The sequence below is a fragment of the Leopardus geoffroyi genome, chromosome B2 (assembly GCF_018350155.1).
Source record: "Leopardus geoffroyi isolate Oge1 chromosome B2, O.geoffroyi_Oge1_pat1.0, whole genome shotgun sequence".
NCBI classification, from domain to species: domain Eukaryota; kingdom Metazoa; phylum Chordata; class Mammalia; order Carnivora; family Felidae; genus Leopardus; species Leopardus geoffroyi.
The window spans coordinates 17,002,841-17,021,039 of record NC_059332.1 but is presented as its reverse complement, the minus strand read 5'-3'; the positions used below and the strand labels follow the sequence as shown (position 1 = coordinate 17,021,039).

The 18,199-nt window shown below is 46.9% G+C and overlaps 1 protein-coding gene and 1 long non-coding RNA gene across 2 annotated transcripts in view; one reads left to right on the top strand and one right to left on the bottom strand.

Moving 5' to 3' along the window:
- LOC123608030 (androgen dependent TFPI regulating protein) overlaps positions 1–16,980 on the bottom strand; it is a 64,285-nt gene extending 47,305 nt beyond the window's left edge. Inside the window, exons 1-4 of the mRNA XM_045497397.1 lie at positions 16,856–16,980; positions 15,947–16,200; positions 5,787–5,921; positions 4,276–4,377 (exon numbers count right to left, since the gene is read on the bottom strand). Of these exons, the coding sequence (XP_045353353.1) occupies positions 4,276–4,377; positions 5,787–5,921; positions 15,947–16,099 (390 nt within the window). The 5' untranslated portion in view covers positions 16,100–16,200; positions 16,856–16,980. The remainder of the gene's footprint in view (positions 1–4,275; positions 4,378–5,786; positions 5,922–15,946; positions 16,201–16,855) is intronic.
- LOC123608032 overlaps positions 13,285–18,199 on the top strand; it is a 40,383-nt gene continuing 35,468 nt past the window's right edge. Inside the window, exon 1 of the long non-coding RNA XR_006717049.1 lies at positions 13,285–13,441. This is a non-coding gene — a long non-coding RNA (uncharacterized LOC123608032). The remainder of the gene's footprint in view (positions 13,442–18,199) is intronic.

The following is an 18,199-nucleotide window of genomic DNA, read 5'->3' as shown; positions in this document are numbered from 1 at the left end:
ATCATCTAGGGGTCCTCTTTCCAGGCATATGCTCAGTTATGCCAGGAAAGGTTAACCTGAGTCCCATAAATGGAATTTATAGACTCAGAGACTTCCCAATTCACAAAAAGGTCTATTCCCTAAAGGCTGAAAACCACTGAGCTATCCATAGATATCTAGACTGTGGGTCTCCTCTGCTCAGAGGCAGGGCTGGGATGAGGAATCAGGAAGGTGTGGAGGATGGGTTGGTAATTTTTGACAACAAAGTGTGGCTATTTGGTACTGATAGGTCCACAGCTGACCTTCTTTACTCATCAGAACTCACCTACTTGGCAGCCCAACTATTTCACACCAGGTTTATGGGTGGGAGAGAAAAATCTGAGATTGGGTCTGAATTTGTGTGAGACAGCGTCTTGCATGCTACGAGGGAGGAAGAAACTGGAAGGTTTAGAGTTGCACTGTCACGACATTTTGACTCCCTGGCACATCCCCAGAGAGGGCCCACTGGTTTTCTAGACATGAATCATGTGTCGGTCACAGCCAGGCCAGGACACAGGGGACACAGAAGCCCTCCTGTCTACGTCATTCATTTGGTAATCATGACTGACTTCTGTATGACGCCTCATATGTCAATGTCTTACGTTCGTATTAAGTGTTATTTTATTATTTCACCTCTGTGTGTATATACTAGCCTCAATCAGATTTAAGGGTGCTTGAAATCAAAACCCTTGTCCAACATTGATCGTGATGCTACACACATAGTTGGTACTTAATTACTTTTTTCAAATGAATAAATGGCAAGGCATTTAATAACTAAGAAGCCATATCTGGCACCTGATCCAATTTAAAGAGCCAAGGTAAGGCCTGTCTCTTAAGAGCAGATGATTTTGAAACCTCTGTTAACACGAACGAAAGCTTTTCCATTCTAAAATTCTGTGACCATGGATTGAGAGCTTTCTATGACCATCACATATCGATGCCATCCTTGATATTTCATAAAAGTGTTTGCACATGCGTTCTCAATAACTGGGTACTCTTTTCAAATGTAGAGGGGCTCTGAGGGGGGTTCTCTGATCTATTTCAACTCTCCTTAGGGGCAACCTGAACAATGCAGGTTGGTTTCCAGAGAAATAAGTTCCCTAGCTCTCTTCAGGTTAGGATCTGATGGTTTCCTCAGTTACTGAGTTGTCTTCCTGCTATTTAAATCTGTCTGCTCTGGTTCTATCTTTAGTAGTCATTTAGATAAGACCCAGGGAGGTAGTGTTTTCCCCGGTGAAACCTGGAGGAATACTTTGCTGATCTTCCCTTTCTTTCATGAAGACTGGAGAACCACTCAGCAGTGAGTCAGGTTGATCTACTTGAGTTCCTAGGGCACCAGCGAATGGCAGCCTGGCAATGGTGAATGCAAATATCTCATGTTACTATTTGGTTTGACTAAAAAACAAGCGTACGAAAATGTCCATGAGAGATGACAGTCAACTCTGAATGACTCTTCTTCAATGATACGCCTCCAAAGAGCTGGAAGGGTCACGCTGGTAGGGTTCCAAAGACCTGATGAATCATGAAGTTTTTATAACCACACTGTGTCAAAGGAGAGAGTGGTATTTCTTAATATGACAAATACTACTCATAAAGCCCAGGGCAACATCACAAATGGCAACAGGGGAAATATTTCAGGGCTAAGGCTAGAATCACAAACATGAGGACTGTTGTGAAATGAGAGAATCCTTAAGGAAAGCTTGTGACTGGCTATGGACAACAATAATCCTTATCTTGTGGAAGAGAAAAGGGGGCGATTCCCTTCAGAACAAGGCCGGCCCCATATGGAGACGACTGGTACCAAATGTCTAGCCTAACCGGTCATTATCACCCTGGCTGCCACAGTGGTGGTTTCCAGGTATTCACTCCTCTGGATTGTCACGGAAGGACACTGTTAGAATTTAGAAAGAATCAACAAGTTGACCCAGTGATAGCCATTTTCATATTCATTCATACTGGTATTTAACAAATTAGTAGAGAGCATTCCTCAAGGCAATAGACTACGAGAATTTAATAATTAGGACAGAAACTAGAGACAGTAAGGGACACAATCTGGGAAAGAGGGATGAGATGCAGTCTTGAAGACACTGGATTTGGAGCAGAACAAAAGGAAGCATGACACTTTGAAGGTGACCACATCAGGGACACCCACTGTTGGTTCTGCGATGCCGACATTTTTCCATCAAGGCTCTGTTGGGAGTTTCTCCAATTAAACGAACAGAAACACAGGAGAGTCTGTGTCTGACCCAAGACAGCTTGCCTCCCCCTCTCCTCTCTTTGTCACCTGTGTCACTCCTCTGTTGACTCTAGTCCTTTCTCTCTAAGGGATTCAAGTTACTTAATTGACCAGAGGCCACATAGAAGGGTCAACAGAAACCCCTAGATTGTGAAAGCACAAAAAATCTTAAGACCTCTGTTGTACAATATCTGCCTTGTTAATTAGTTTGTGGATATGATGCACATTATCCAACTATCTGCTTCCAAAATTATCAAAAATCCATATGGCTGCTTAGCAAGGTCACAAATGCCAGGCATCACCATTACAACTATTTGGAAGAAGTCCAACTTGACTTCTATGTGGAAAATGGAACCTGCGAGAGGTAGGGAAGCCTGTCATGGTTGTAGGAAAACTCCTACATGAACTCACAAAGCCAGGAAAAAGGTGTTTGACATATGTGTTTGGCTCCAAATAAGAGATATTTCCTAGACTCTGCCTTTATATTTTAATAACATCTAGCTCAGTCACTTGTCCCCAGTCACTTCATTTTCTTAAGTCATATTTTGGCTTATGAGCATACAGATGGGGATTCTGGACTTTTTTTTTTCTTTTAAGTGAGAATTCTCACTTTGCTATGTTAATCAAGCTGAGTGACATCTTTTTGATTGCCTGGTGAATTATGAAACCCGATCGAGCCACAAATTTTGCACTTACAGTACTAAAAAGCAACAGTGAATTAGCCTTGGGTTTAAATCCAGCTGTCCCATTTTTGAGCTTGGTAGCCCCACGCAAATCACTTAACCTCTCTGAGCTTCTTTTTTTTTGTGTGTGTGTGTGCAAAAAATCAGGATTACAGTTGTCATCTAAAGAAGGTCGTGTGAATTAACTGAACTCATATTTGAGGAACAAGCTTAGCACAGTGTATCGTGCCATTAAAAAGCAGAAATATTCCCTACATGGGTATCTGAGATTAATGTTAATGGGAAATTGGGAAGGTGAGGAGTGGTCTCACCAAAAGAAGGTGGTGGAGGGATCCCCGAGAGGTGGGACTCATTTAATGTATAGTTTTTGTCCCGAACTCTAAGTTAGATCAGAACTTGCGTATCTTTGTCAATTAATCATCAGTATCTCACTGAGTACATAGCAAAGGTGAAAGACTATATTTTTCCAGGGGTAGGGCACACAGAGGGGCAGAGTTAATGGAATGAGTTGCTTTTCCAAATTGGTAATCATCTGAGCTTTAAGACAATGTAAGGATTAGGAGCAGAAGAAAGTTTGTGAGCTTGGAGAGCTTTCGTGTGATGTTGCCTCCTTCGTAAATATGGAGAGCTGAGCTAGGACTTTGAATGATTAGCGCATGCATGCAATGCCAATGACTCAGACCTCCCCTTTCATCCGAGACCTAAACAGCCGTGTGCCAGGACCACTTGTCCAGCTCACTGTCACTGGCGTTCAGATACCAGTGACCTGAATATCTCAGAACAGGTTCTGTTTACTATCCAGCCCCTCAAAAATAAACACGCGAATAAAAAACGAAATGGGAACATATCCACAGAAATGTGTTAATGACAATTCCAGTTGCCATGCATAGCCCTATCAAGTATTAGCTAAAAAGCTAAGCTGTGTGAGCTGCTCCTTGGATGCTGGGGTGGATTTTTTTTTAAAGGTTGCTTGACTTCTTTCCTAGATCAGGTTTTCATTACATGCCATTTGCTGAAGTCACCTCTCTTTCAGGACTGCAGCCGCCAAGAGGTTGCCTGTCTTTATGGCTGGGTGTCTTTTCAATGACTTCAGAAGTAACTTGGCAAAAAGCGTTGCCTCGACATCCCCTCCGCTCGCGGTGGGTCCAATTACAGCAGCCATGTTTGTTCATTTTGTATCCTTACTGTGCTCTTGAAATAAATAGTGATGGGATGGAGAGTGAGAAGTGAACAGGATGCTGGGGGCTGAGAAGTTTGGAAACATAAATAAGGCACTGTGGAGTTCTTAGTACAGAGGCTGTTGCCTTTCCAAAGTCACTGAATTTCCCCCTCACTCACCATTGCATGATTCAACCATTCTGGAAAGATATCATCTAGGGCCTTCGGGTAAACGAGCTCTCGATCGTAGAGGAAGAGGATCCAGAAAGACAAAAATACAAACTGGAAAATAGAACACAAAAATAGCATCATTAAATTTTTTTGTCAGTCGGAGCTTTCTAAGTTAACCAAGGAAACATGGCGAAATAAGAATAGACACCAGTTTTAAAGATATCCTCCAGACACGTTATAGAAATGTAAAATGAAGACAAGATCCCTCACTGTTGAATTGCTAGGTCCACTCTGGGGATTCCAGAGAGTTGGGGATTAATTATTTGTCATCGTAGCAGACAGGGTGGATATAGATAAACAGGATTCACCGACTCTTAAGTCATTTTATTTTATTTTCATTTATTTTTTTAATTTTTTTTTAATGTTTATTTATATTTGAGAGACCGAGAGAGACAGAGCGTGAGCGGGGAGGGGCCGAGAGAGAGGGAGACGCAGAATCCGAAGCAGGCTCCAGGCTCCGAGCTGTCAGCACAGAGCCCGGCCCGGGGTTCAAACTCACGATCTGTGAGATCATGACCAGAGCCAAAGTCAGACACCCAACTGACCGAGCCACCCAGGTGCCCCGAGTCATTTTATTTTAACCAATGACCTCTCTTGTCTAAGCTTTCATCAGAAATACTGAGAGCAGCCACACGGGGTGGTTTGAGTCTTACACTTTCCTTGCCCATCTAAGTTTGAAGGCTCAATGCTAGAGGATTCAGGACAAGGATAGGTGGAAAGAGGCAGCCATTTCTAAGCCCAGATTCTGCTGGGCGGCCGACGGGCTTGATCCCAGTTCATTCCCATTCTGCCAGATGAATGGAAACAGGAGCCACGTCATCGAAACGTGGACCGTATCAGCAGATACGCTCACTGTCACTGGCATATGTTGTACTTCTTTCCAGGGTCCATTCATTCAACAAAATGAATGAGGCTCTCACTGTGCACCCCACACGAGATATTTTGGACAGACTGTCTCGCTCTCTCCCCAATTGTCTTTTCCACGTACCAACTCTGAAGTTCTCATACCCTTTTTTTTTTTTTTATGGTTTCCACTTGCAGAAGTAACATATGCTCATTGTAGCAAGTGAAACAAGATGTATAAAAGGGAAAATGAGTCATCTGTCTCCCCAGCACCCTGCATTCCCGGTACTCCCATGGAGCCAAGGTTATCTTAGCTGTCGTTTGATGAAGAAAGATCCTTCAAACTTCCCCATTAGACATCAACAAGGATCTTGTATCGAACGTTCACCAAGATAAGAAGGCAGTGTTAACTCCAGTCCGTAATGAGCCCTATTTCTGGGTGCCACTGGGCAACATGGTACAGTCCTCAGGCAAGACATTCATGCAAACTCAGTTGCTCTGGTTTGCAATAAGGGGCCCTGAACAGCCTTGCTGCCCGGGGGGGGGGGGGGGCGGGGGGGTGTTGTTCCTGCGAATCTACCTGGGTATTATATTACTAACACACCTTCGTCACTTACCGTGGATATTGGAAAAGCCAGCGTGGTAAAAAGCAGGTCTCTGAAGGCGGTCACGAACTTAAGGTCTCTTTCCCCTTTAATTCTTTTCAGCACATCTTCCACGCAGGCGACCCCGTAGAAAATGGCCTGCAAGACCTAAATTCATTACAACAAATGAGGGCATTTTCATTTGCTTTAATTAATACATTCTTCACCGACGTAAAGCTCCGTCCCTCTGGGAGCAATGTTGATTTGAGGAGGTGGGTGGGGGGGGGCTGTTGGCTGTTTTGGTTGAGAGCCAATTCAAGGGCTGGTCTTCCAGCTCAGTGGGCCCTGACCTTGCTTGCTAAAACTGATTGAGTAAAGTCGTTTAGGGGATAATAATGTGTACAGTATTTAGTGTAATGGACTTGAGCTACAATGGAAACAAAATAGTCAGCTTAAAAGGAGAATGTAATGAGATAGATACCTGAGCTGCACAGAGGTGGGCAAAACCAAATAAACAACACGAGGGCAAAGAGCCAGACGCAATGGTGGGCATATTCTGGCCTCTTCCAGAAGGAACCAAAGAATGTTTAAATGTCTAGCGCTACAATCGCATTAAAGAAGTCAGAATCAGGGTCAAGAGCACCACAAAGCAGCTCTGTGCTCTTATGAGGGAGAAGCACAAAACGGCATCTTGCTTATCTGAGGGAGAAGTTGATGTCCTTCTCGGATTGCAAGGGGGTGCGCGACGGCCTTACAAAGAAAATCTGGCTAAGGCAGTGACTTAAATCCACAGGGATAGAGCAACCCAGGGGCTCTGCTGTGTCACTAAATACCACGAGGTCCCTGAGGCCAGACATAAGAGAAGGAAGGCCTTCTTCAGAGAAGTAAAACCAAATCAAGGGCAAACTTTGCCCATTCTTACCATTTCGCACAAACCCACGGATCCTGATTTAAGACCTCATGGGTCACACTACAGAGTCGGGGTTGGTTTTGAGTTGTGCTTGCGTTAGACCCCATCCTACTCCTTAAAAGTTCTGGGCTGGTACAAAAGGGGCCATCTGGACTCCTCTCTGAGAGTATGAGTCAGGCAAGTTCTGGACCCCAGGGCATTGTACTCAGGAGGGATCGCCTCTGAGGTCTGAACTCGAGGAGAGTTCTAGCAGAGTTGGCCTCCTACCAGTCTTTCGCGTGAAGAAGCAGGTGGGAGAGGATACAGAGGTGAATTAGGCGAGCAATATGCATAGCTGGGTCCGCAGACCAGCAGCACTGGTGTTACCCCAAAACTCATGAGAAATGCAGACCTCAGCCCCACCCCAGACTACGCAGTCAGAATCTCTGGGAGCGAGGTCCAGGAACTCGTCAAGCAAACTCTCCAGGAAGTTCTGGAGACACTCACTGGGTTAGACATAAATTTATCACTTACAAATCCTACTGACTCCTCAAAGCTAATAGACGACTTTCACTGATGTTATGTGCCCGGCTTTTAATTTCTTGTAACAGCCTTATGAGGGAAGTCCTATTATTATGCTCTCTCCCGACCCATTTTACAGATGAGGAAACTGAGGCATAGAGGCATGAACACACTTGCCTAAAGTCTCATGGTGGATACAGGGGGATTTGAAACCCAGAGTCTGGTTCTTGAGTCAGACTTTATTTTTTTTTTTAATTTAATTTAATTTGTTTTAATATGAAATTTGTTGTCAGATTGGTTTCCATACAAGACTCAGACTTTAAAAAACAGAGGTTTCTAAGAACAGTTCAGGTAAAGCACCGTGAGAGGTCAGAAGAAAGAAAGCTATCTCCAGGTGGAAGAATGAAAAATGACTTTGAAAAACAGATGCCTGATTGTCACCCTTTCCCTCAGAGATTCTAATTTTCTGGGGATGTGGCCTAGGCGTCAGGATTTTTAAAAAATCTCCCAAGTGGTTCTAATTAGGACAGATAAGGTTGAGAACCACTTGCCTAGAGGAACTTCCATTTGGACATTTGGATCTGGCCTTCCCAAGAGAGGCGGGATGCAACGGACAAAGAGACAGAGAGGGAGAGAGAGATGGAAAGCAAATGCTGGGGCAATGCCTTCGTCTAAAGGGCACAGGGCCAAGAGGGTCAGCAAAGTAGCAAAGAATGATCTGATGGTACAAGACAGAACATACAGGAGCCCCAGAAGGGAGGAGGAAGCTTCGAGCCAGAAGGGTGGTTCCAGGGAGGGGTGGGAAGCAAGCGTTAAATGTCATACACCCGCGGCCACCCCAATACTCGTCATCTACTTTTGACACTCAGCCCTCAGGCTGTAGAATCTGGAGTACATGGATGTTAGAGGAAGTCGCCTCCTCCACCCTTCCCCACTCCCACCCCTCCAGCAGCCCTCACCTCACCCCTGGTTTCACTTCCAGCTGTTTAGGCCGCAGCAGGCAGCTGCTTTAGTAAGGAAGGACAGGCATGGGGCCCGGGCCCTGGCGAGGAGGCCCACACTCTTCTATCAACATAGCAATTAATCACGTCCTGGGCTCGGAGAGTCTGCCAGGGTTTCTCTCTTCGGGGAGAGGCCGCCTCCGCCCAGCATGTGAGGTCCATGTGACCGCTTTCCTTAGCAAGAGCTTTCTAGAGTCCCCATGAGTCAAGCTGGTCCTAACTCTCTCTTGCTTTTCCCAGTCAAAAATGTCGAAATTGGACTGGGGAAAAGAACACATTACTCAGAGGCTCCCTGGCTTCTCCTTCATCAATAAAACTTTTCTCCGTGCCGCAAACTGGCCAATCGCTTCTCCACCTCTACCCCCCAGCTCCCGTATATACGCCACGCTGTGAAGATGCCAGCTGGGTGCGTAGAGCAGCCTTGTCCCCGCCGATCTTCATCTTGCATTGGCATGCCATCATCTGTATCAACAAGGAATATTTGTGGAGCCCTCACAAAGGAGCTCGGGAGGGAGGCACTAAGATGTTGCCAAGAGAAATACGTAAGCCAGAACTAGGGCGGAGAGGAGCCACACAGCTGAGCTGGAGGGCAGGGAGAGGGAGTCGCCATAAGCTCATTCAATGGGTAGGCTCCTTGGAGGGCCACAAGAACAGGTCTCGATCAGCCGCCCAATGGGACAAGGGTCTGCTCAGTCCCTAAGGACAATACAGTGAAATGGTTATCAAACAAGCACAGCAAGAACAGTCAAGGGCGACAATGGTAGTTATTAGGGACTGAATGATGCCCCCCCCCCCAATTCACATTGAAGTTATAACCCCCAGTGCCTCTGAAAGTGGCTTTACAGAAGTAAGTGAGCTAAAATGAGGTCGGTAAGGGTGAGTCCTGATCCAATAAGACTGGTGTCTTTACAAGGGGAGTTCTAGGACACAGACAACAGCCAGAGTGAGGCATGACCGAGTGAGACACGGGGAGCACGTCAGCATGCTGAGGAAGGGGCCTCAGGAAAAACCAACACTGCTGATACGGTCATCTTGGACTTTTAGCCTCTGGAACTGTGAGAAAATAAATTTCTGTTGTCTAAGCCACCCGCCCGTCATACTTTGTTATGGTGGCCGGAGCAGACCAACACGGGAGCATTAAAACAAGGTAGCAACAACGGGCCCTGTTAAGAATCTTACAACAAAATTACTGTCATTTACATTTCTTTTCTTTTTTTTAAATGTTTTTTAAAGTCTATTTTTGAGAGGCACAGAGAGCAAGCGAGGGAGGGGCAGAGAGAGAGGGAGACAGAATCGGAAGCCGGCTCCAGGCTCCGAGCTGTCAGCACAGAGCCCGACGCGGGGCTCGAGCTCACGTACCACGAGATCATGACCTGAGCCCAAGTCCGACACTCAGCCGACTGAGCCACCCAGGCACCCCACTGTCATTTACATTTCTCAACTATTTTGGCCACCAGGAAGGCACAGCTAATGGTATCTTCTTGACCAGCATTTGCCTGAGAGCTACTGCCCTGTGATTTATCTTTTCGACCAGGTCTGCTCTAAGTCTCTTTGGTCTTTGTGCCTTTTATTCTGAAATGTTGCTGGTCTAAGTTTGTTAGCTGGCTTCCACTTTTTTTTTTTGTTGCTAGCTAACAAATTTACCACCTGGGAAGGCTGAATTACGTTTTTTATAACGAGGGCAATTTAAGAAACCATAGCTAAAGGAAATTTCGTTTTTATATTCATGTGTCTTCGCAAGATTCACAAAAATCTTGAAATTATGGAAACTTAGCCTTTCTAAGTCATTAAGTTCATTTCTTTGCCTTTAAGCCAGAACTGTCTTCAACTGTCTCAGGAAATGAGAATTTCTTCTATTTAAGAAATAACTCCAGAGAGGGAGATTCCACAAGTTTTTCTGAGCAAGGCATTACAACTCTCATTGGATGAGTCGTCATCCACCGCCCGGCCCAGCTCTGTGCCTGACTTGGACAGGCTGGACCTTTCTTAGGTCTTGCCTTCCAAGTGAGGCAAGGTTTACAGTGGGAGACTATTCCAGAATAAAACAGCAAATGGGGACTGTCTGTGGTGAGTATTTTCTATAATTGCAGTGATGAGAGTAGCGGTGTTTGGGGGCAGGTAGAAGAAACCTTTGCTAAAATCTAGCTGCAGAATATGCAATATACTGTTTCAAGCATCATTCGGGTGCAGTTAGCTTCAGTAAAACACTGAGATAAGAGGATGAGATAGAAAACATAGGAGAAATGGAGAATATAAGCTGGCAACAAGTAGAGGAAAACGAGAGAAGAAACCAAGAACACTGGCGGGGGATTGGAAGAAGAATTCTAAGAACGCTCAGCCTGTGTTGTGTGCTGATGATAACTGGCTTCGAGAAACAGCAGGATGGGGGTGGGGAGATGACCCTACAGGTGGGATGGGGGGCCCAAGAGACCAGGGTTTAACTCTTCCCAGCTAGGCCCATGCTCTGGTCATTTATTCACGCCACCAACATTCACAGAGTGTAGGTGCCACAACCTGTATTAGATACAGTACAGGCCAGGGCAGGCCCTGTGCTAATGTGTCTTTATTAGGATGAAGAAGAGAGGAGAAGCAGGAGGAGGCATCTTTCCTGTACATTTACTCTTTTATGTTATGTAGGTCAGGTTCCCTGGGAAAGGATCAGATGCTTAGATCTGCCTGCAGAGTGTTCATTGAGGGGTACCCCCCGGAACAACTGTGAGCGGGAGGGAAGAGGGGGGACAGCAGGTCTGAGCGGCAGGAAAAGAGGAAAAGCAATGCATTGGCATGAAATCGTCTGGTCCCCAAAGGAACTCTGGATCCGAGCTGACTCTTCGGTGTGGTCCCAGAGCCCGGCCTTCGCACCACAAATCAGCCAGTCACTGGATGCAGCAACTCCAGGGAGGGTCCTAAGTCTTGTCTAGGCAGCTCCCTTTGGCTAAAGGGCAATCCTACGACAGGACCCTAGCTGTGAGTCATCACCAGCCAACACTCTTCCTGGGAACTGGGGAACAGGTACCTCGATGCTAGGGAGATGGGGGGGATCCTGGGGGCCACACCACAGTATCCACTACCTATGAGGACACTGAAGCTCAGGGAAGTTAGGTAACCCACACAAGATCACACAGCCCGTGAACGACAGAGCCAGCACTCACACCCAGGCCACCTGTCCTCTATCTATACAGTGTGTAAAGAACCCACCAAAATGTCATGGCTGCTCAGTAAGCTACAGCTATTCTGTTTTGGGTGCTGGTGGTGACAGGTTCCTGCCATCGGTTCTCCTCCTTTCAGCCGCCTGAGCGCTAACAACGGGGGCCTTAAGCATTTTGGGGAAAGGACAGTTCAGCGTATTTCTGACTCTGTTGCACATCAGAGCTCCACGGATTGATATATTGACCTGATGATGGAAATCCAAGGTTGGCCCCGAGTATCGAAGTCAGGGCCGGAACATAAATGGGTCCCTGTCTTCCCAGTGTTCAGGAGCTGCTTTGGAGTTTGGACCCATGGAGGCTCCTCAAGGATCTCTCTTCCGCTGGCCCTGCTTTACCGTCCCTGAGGACCTCTGTGATGAGGTTGCTCTTGTCATGGTGACAGCTTGAAGAGAATGAGGTCGGAGCTGCCTGAGGCTTGGGCAACTTTATGACAAATGGAGGGAAAGGTCGTGTCTTGGTTGGTGAAGTGGGGAGGGCCCCACCCAGAATCTCCCCTGGAGATCCCAGTTATGTGGCACCACCTCCAACAGGGCTTCAGAAGGAACCTTACTTTTAAAAAGAGGAAAACCCAGCAAGCCGTTCAAAGTCAACAAGCTAAATCGAAGCTAAAAGTCCCTTCCGTCCCCCACCTCCTAGCTTATATTCCTTGAGGTCAAAGACAGTCCCTGGATGGAAATGGAGTGGACTACAGAGGCGGGGACACAAAATTTGTGGAGGTCCCCGGCGCTGGAAGCCAGAGCCAACATGGGGACCATGAGGATGTCCATAGCACTGCCTTGTCTCCACTCCAGCTTCAAGGGTTTCCCCATTCATCATACGCTCCCTGCTTGAGCCTGCAAAGTCTACTCCCAGGACGGCTCCAGATCCCGAGGGCTGCACCTGCACAGCTCTAGCGGGGGCTCCGCGGTGGCCATCCTTTGGCTGGGAAGCTGGAGCGTGTCACCCACAGAGGGAGATACCGGAGCAGTGAGGCAGGTGGGCGACCCTTGCCCAGAGCTGGGAGCCACCAACCACGGTGCTGTGAGGGGACCGATGTCCCACTAAACCGCCTTTCCCTCCGCATGACCTCTATTCAAAGACGGGATGACTAGAAGCTCATCCCTACCCTCCTACTTTCTCTTTTCATCATCCAGAGCATACAGCATTCTGAGTGCTTCTGGCACTCCAGGCCACGCGTCCCTCATGGTCACTCTGTGATGATGCACTACATTTATTTCTATTTGGCAGCTTTGGGAACCCAAAACACAAAGAAATACCTAGCCCAGTGTCACGGAGCCTGGAGGTGGGGAGGCTGAGGTACCATCCCAGAGACTCATGACCCTAGAGCTCATGCTTATAACCACCAGGTTACACAGCCTCTACCTCCCCACAGAGAATCGGCTGCCCCTTCCCTGGGGAGGGTGGACTCCCTCATTAGGCAAAACCTCCCAACTGCCCTCCCCTTCCTTTACTCTCCTTAAGCACCAGGCAGGAATAGGTCACTGTGCCCAACTCTCAGTGACACCCATCCCACCCCAGCCCCCCACCCCCGCCACCAAGCCTGTGTGTCTTCCCTCTGAACGCCCTGGGATGCTTCAAGAGGAAATGGGACGCTCAGAATGTTGACCCACACCAAAGTGGATTGTGCTCTTGAAAGGAGGCATAACTGACACTCAGCCAAGTAAAAATTGAGGCTGTTTCAAGGGAGGGGGTGCAATTTTCCTGGAGAGCAGGCTGGGGTACTGACTTCGACAGGCTTACATAAAATAAACTGAAGAGCGTTAGAGCAGGTTACGAGACTTCTGTGACTTTATAAACACAGCCATTAGCTAGTCACTAATTAATCCTTAGTTAACACCAATTAATCCTTAAGAGACGCAACCCTTCATCAGCCCATGAGGCCTCAAAAGCAGAGCAATGTTCAGGCCCAGTATCTCACCTTGGGTAACATATGTGAAATCTATTCTTTAAATCGATCCGCTGACACACAGCCAACCACAGTCAACCCATCGTCGCCAACTGAGAAACTCTGCATCAAGCCACACTTTCAGTGACACCTAACAGAGCCCGGAAAGGAAACAGCTGCAGGTGAGCCCCTCTCTGCTCATTTCAAAGGCCAGAAGATGTCAGAAGAGATAATATTGCACAGGGAGGCAGAAAACACTGAAGGTCAAGTGCGGTCAACATTCCAAGTCGCTCAGGTTTTATACGGGGGTTACTCCACGCCAGCCATTGTAGCAAATCCAGTGTAGAACCAGAATGTCGGGAGAGAAAGCTCCTGGTTTAGAGGATTTATGATTTTATTGGAATGTTAAGACTCACATGTGGGTGGAAACAAGAAAATCATACTATACCTAAATAAGCAGGGGCTGAGAGATGTCATAAAAACTCAGGGAAAGGGGAGCCTGGGTGGCTCAGTCAGTTAAGCTTCTGACTCTTCAGTTAGGCTCAGGTCATAACCTCATGGTTCGTGAGTTCAAGCGCCACATCGGGCTCTGCACCGATGGCACGGAGCCTGCTTGGGATTCTCTCTCTCTCCCTCTATCTCTGCCCCTCCCCTGCTCACACACACACACACACACACACTCTCAAAATAGATAAAACAAACATTAAAAAGAGTTTAAAAAAAAACTCAGAAATAAAAAAACACATGTGGGCTGGAGTTGGTCAGCAGAGATTTTAAGGAAAACATGGGATAGCAGGGATCTATGAAAACAGCAAAATGGTGGAGGGGCAGGTAGGCCTCTCATTCAAGGACGATGTAAATACAGGCAGAACAGTGACGGCAAGAAGCATAGGGACCAATGCTGGAAAAGACACAGGCTTTCCTGGAGAAGAGACCAGCTTTTCCGGGGAGAGGGGGGCCTGAAGGCTGGGTAGGCAGGTGAGCTCACACGTCAGGAATTTGCAATTGGTTCCATAAGGTAGGAGGGAGCCACTGTGGTTTCTTCAGTAGCAGACCACGTTTCTCAAGCAGGCTCATGATGTTTATAACAAAACCAAACCAAAAACAGTGCTTTAGGAAGATTAATCTGGAATCTGAGCGGTAGATAGATGAATTGCTAATGAGAGGGCAATGAAGAGATAATCTCGTCACCCAGGTACAAATTAATAAGAGCCTGTAATAAGAGGGATATTAAGATTGGAGAAGAAGGAAGGAGCCTAACAGGAAAAAGATAGGATTTGGTGGCTGATTAGTCAGGGAAGCGGAAAGGGGATTAATACTAGGAAATGATAGTGTCTTTGACAAGATAAGTGGCTTTTTTCCATACTTGGAAATATGACAGCTCTAGGGCACGGAACTGAGTGAAAACGAAGAAGTCAGGGAGCTGGTTGGTGGGAGTAGGTGATAAGTCTGTTCTCAGCCGTGCTTTGTGTGAGGTTCCATACTGGAACTTGGGTTAGATTCCACTATCCACCCCGACTACAGACATCCTTGTCTTTTAGTTGACCATTTCTAAGATAGAGCCAATGGATGCACAGAGCAGAGGTTTTTACTGAATTATTCTAGCTTCACAAAAGCATTTCTTTGTTGTTTTCCATTTGTGTGTCTATTTCATAAAATCCTATGACTCAAACAAGCAGTCATCTTGATAATTTCCAGGGACACTGGAGCTACGGGGGCTTGGGTCTTCCAGGCCAAAATCAAAAGCCAGCAAATGGCCAGAGAGGGGGAAGCAGAACATCCAGGCGTCTTTGCTTCGAACCTTCTGAATTTCCTCCCCTTACAGCGTAACGCGTTCTGACCACGCATAACCTCTGCTTAGGATCGTGATTCCAAAGGATTGGAATATTTTTGCCCGCTCTCTGAAATCGGAGGTTTTCACCACACCCTACATTTTAGTTAAAAATCTCAAACATCCATTAGCATCCGCAAAGGATGTGCTATTTTTAGCTTTTAAGTCTGAAAATATTTTTACATATTTCCAACACATTGTTTTTAGTCGATTTTTCTCCCATTCATTTTCACTTCATTCATCAGAATGTGGTCAGCTGGGCTAGAGAGACGAGAAGGAATCAAGTCATTGGATTGGTTTGTAAATGGTTGAAAATGTGTATTTGCCATTTGGTTGGGTGATTTATCCTTTAACATGGAGCCTGAGCCTATAAAAAATTGAAGTGGGATCTGAACATGGCAAAACGTGTTTGCTTTTCTTAGATAAATCTGTTAGTCTGCGCTGGGAAATGGCATCGTTCCCCCCATTGGAAATTATGCTGCCCACACAACATCCGCCACTCTGCCTTCCTTCACAGATTTCCCCAAGCAAAGTTCAAAATCCTGCCTGTGTTTGTAGTCAGTCCCCTGGTGAAGCCATTCATTTAGTCTTTCCATTTGCGCTCTCTGAGAAGAGCTCCACGACAGGATCCTTTTCGAAAGAGCGCCGGGCAACTAGTTCAACACGTAGCTACAGGTACCTTCTGAATGGGGTCTCTCAGAGCAAATTGTCAAGGAAAAAGCCAAAATTTCCAGACAACGAAGAAGGAAGGCAAAGAATGGGATCTGGCATCCGATAAAATTCAGAGGTGATAGGTGCAAAAACACTGATATTCTAGACAAACAGATCGCTTCCTGGTATGGTCATACTGACTTACCAGATTTAGGAAGGTCAAGTATTTCCACTGTCCACCATTTAGAAAGATTTTGGATTTCCGCTGGTCCCCTCCTTGCTGCGAGATGTAGTAATTGAGAAAAAGATACCAGCTCCAAACAAGGAAGTGGTAAATGCCTGTGCAAGTTCTCCTCATGGCTAGCTCTGACCACGGAGCCGTGAATGTCTCAGGGAGCTCTCCTTGGCGTCCTTCTCCTCCTGTGGGTCACAGTTGGAGTCCCGGGGCAGGCCAGAGAGCTGTAAAATACACCCCTCAGGGATTGAGAGTTCCAACAAGGCTGAATTTTGCTTCTCTCATAGGCTCCCTCCCTGATAAACTTGGGAGACAGGATTATTCGTGGCTTTGAGATACTTTCCTTTAGATAATAAGTAATCCTCAGATTTGCATAAATACTTAGGCAGGGAGGAAGGCCAGAACTGCCCTTTGCACTGTTTGGCTGGGGTGGGGGTTAAATGACCTTATTGTGAAACGCCAATAAACTAATAAATACTGTCCTGGCCACATTCTCTTTTCTTTCCTTTTCATTCGGACAGAACAAGAAAGCTGGGACAATCCTTCTTGCTAGATGAGGATCAGGTCGATGTACCAGAAGGGAGACATTACGGGCGTGTTTATGCCACCGAGGGAGAGGGAGGTAAGGAGAATGGGAAAGGATGTTGTAATCTTGTTCCCGAGGTCTTCAGGGCCCTATGAAACCTGCGACAAACTTTGCTCTCCGGGGAACGGCTCCCAGGGTTTTTTTTTTTTTTTTTTAAGTTTTATATCTAAGCCCAAGAGAATCAAAGGTTAGCCAGGGCTCCCCCAGATATTTATTTGCATGGGTATTTCTGAGCCCTGAGAGGGAAGAAGCATAGTGTGAGGAAGAGATATGGAGTCATGACCCCAACATACCCGAGTTCAGACATTGCTGGGAGACAGTGAGGGTCTCTGCATTGCCTTAGAGCGGACGAGCATGTGCTCGGGCCGGGCAGCAGAACCGGGCCCTGCTCAGGTTCAACAGGAGGACCCTGAGAGAGCGCCAGAAGTGTCCTACCTTGTGACGTCACCAGCTTGTTTCCCCGGGCAACTGACTCAGAGGGTTCTGAGCAAATCCCCAAGGGAAGGGCTCCCAGTGCCAGTACGTAAGTCTGGAGTTGATGCCGTTGCATGATTTAATCAGGGCTTGCGAGTACTGGGAGAAAGAACCATAGGCTGCACGTGGGCTGCAAAAGAAAAACAGAGCCACCTCCTAAGAGTCATCAGGCCCCAGACATCAGGAAGCGTGGTAGATGGTGGCCCAGGGTGGGGAGCGCAAACCCGAGCCAGCAATGGAGGGTCTTCCTCGTAAGTGTTGCCAAGGGAGAGGGTGATCTGTTAAAAATGGTGACATAAAACTCTAGACACAACTCCATCCATGGCCTGGGTTAAAATTGCAAATGACAGGGGCGCCTGGGTGCCTCGGTCGGTTGAGCGTCCACCCTCGGCTCAGATCGTGATCTCGCAGTTCGTGAGTTGGAGCCCCCCGCCCGGCTCACTGCTGTCAGCACGGAGCCTGCTGCAGATCCCCTGTCCCCTTCTCTCTCTGCTCCTCACCTGCTCATGCTTTCTCTCATCCTCAAAACATTAAATGAATAAAATAACGGCAAATTACAAAAGCAGCTAATGCTTTGCCAATATTTACCGTGACAGGCCTTGTTCTGAGGGCTTCACACCTTAGCTCGGTTAACACTCTAAACGCCACTATGAAGTATGTACCACGATGAACCTCACTATTAGGAACTCCATTCTCAGATGAGGAAATGGAAGCCAGGCTGCTCAAAGGATGCTCGAAAAGTAGCAAGAGACAGAGCTACAGTTTGCACTCTAACCAGCGAGCCTGACCACAAAGCGACAATGTTTGCTCTGCAGAGCCTATGACTTCCTTTGCAAACGTTTCTCCACTCCCCGCTAACCCCTCTTATTCCTCTATCTCTCCCATGGGAAAGTTCTCTCAGGAAAGGACAGGTCCGTTTTGAAACTTGGCGTACATATAAGCTATTGGGCTATGTCTCCTGGGGTGTTTTCACGGTACCTGCCCTTATGGATTTAGGGATTTTATCCCCTTACACAAAAATATCAAGCAAAAATCTGCAGATGTGTAAGGATTTGGGGAAAAAGTGAGAAAAGAGAGGAAGAGAAACACGCAAATGTCTGGGATGCGTACACCCAACCTGGGGGTACCTTTTAACACCAGGATTTTTTTCCGTTCCTGCATTA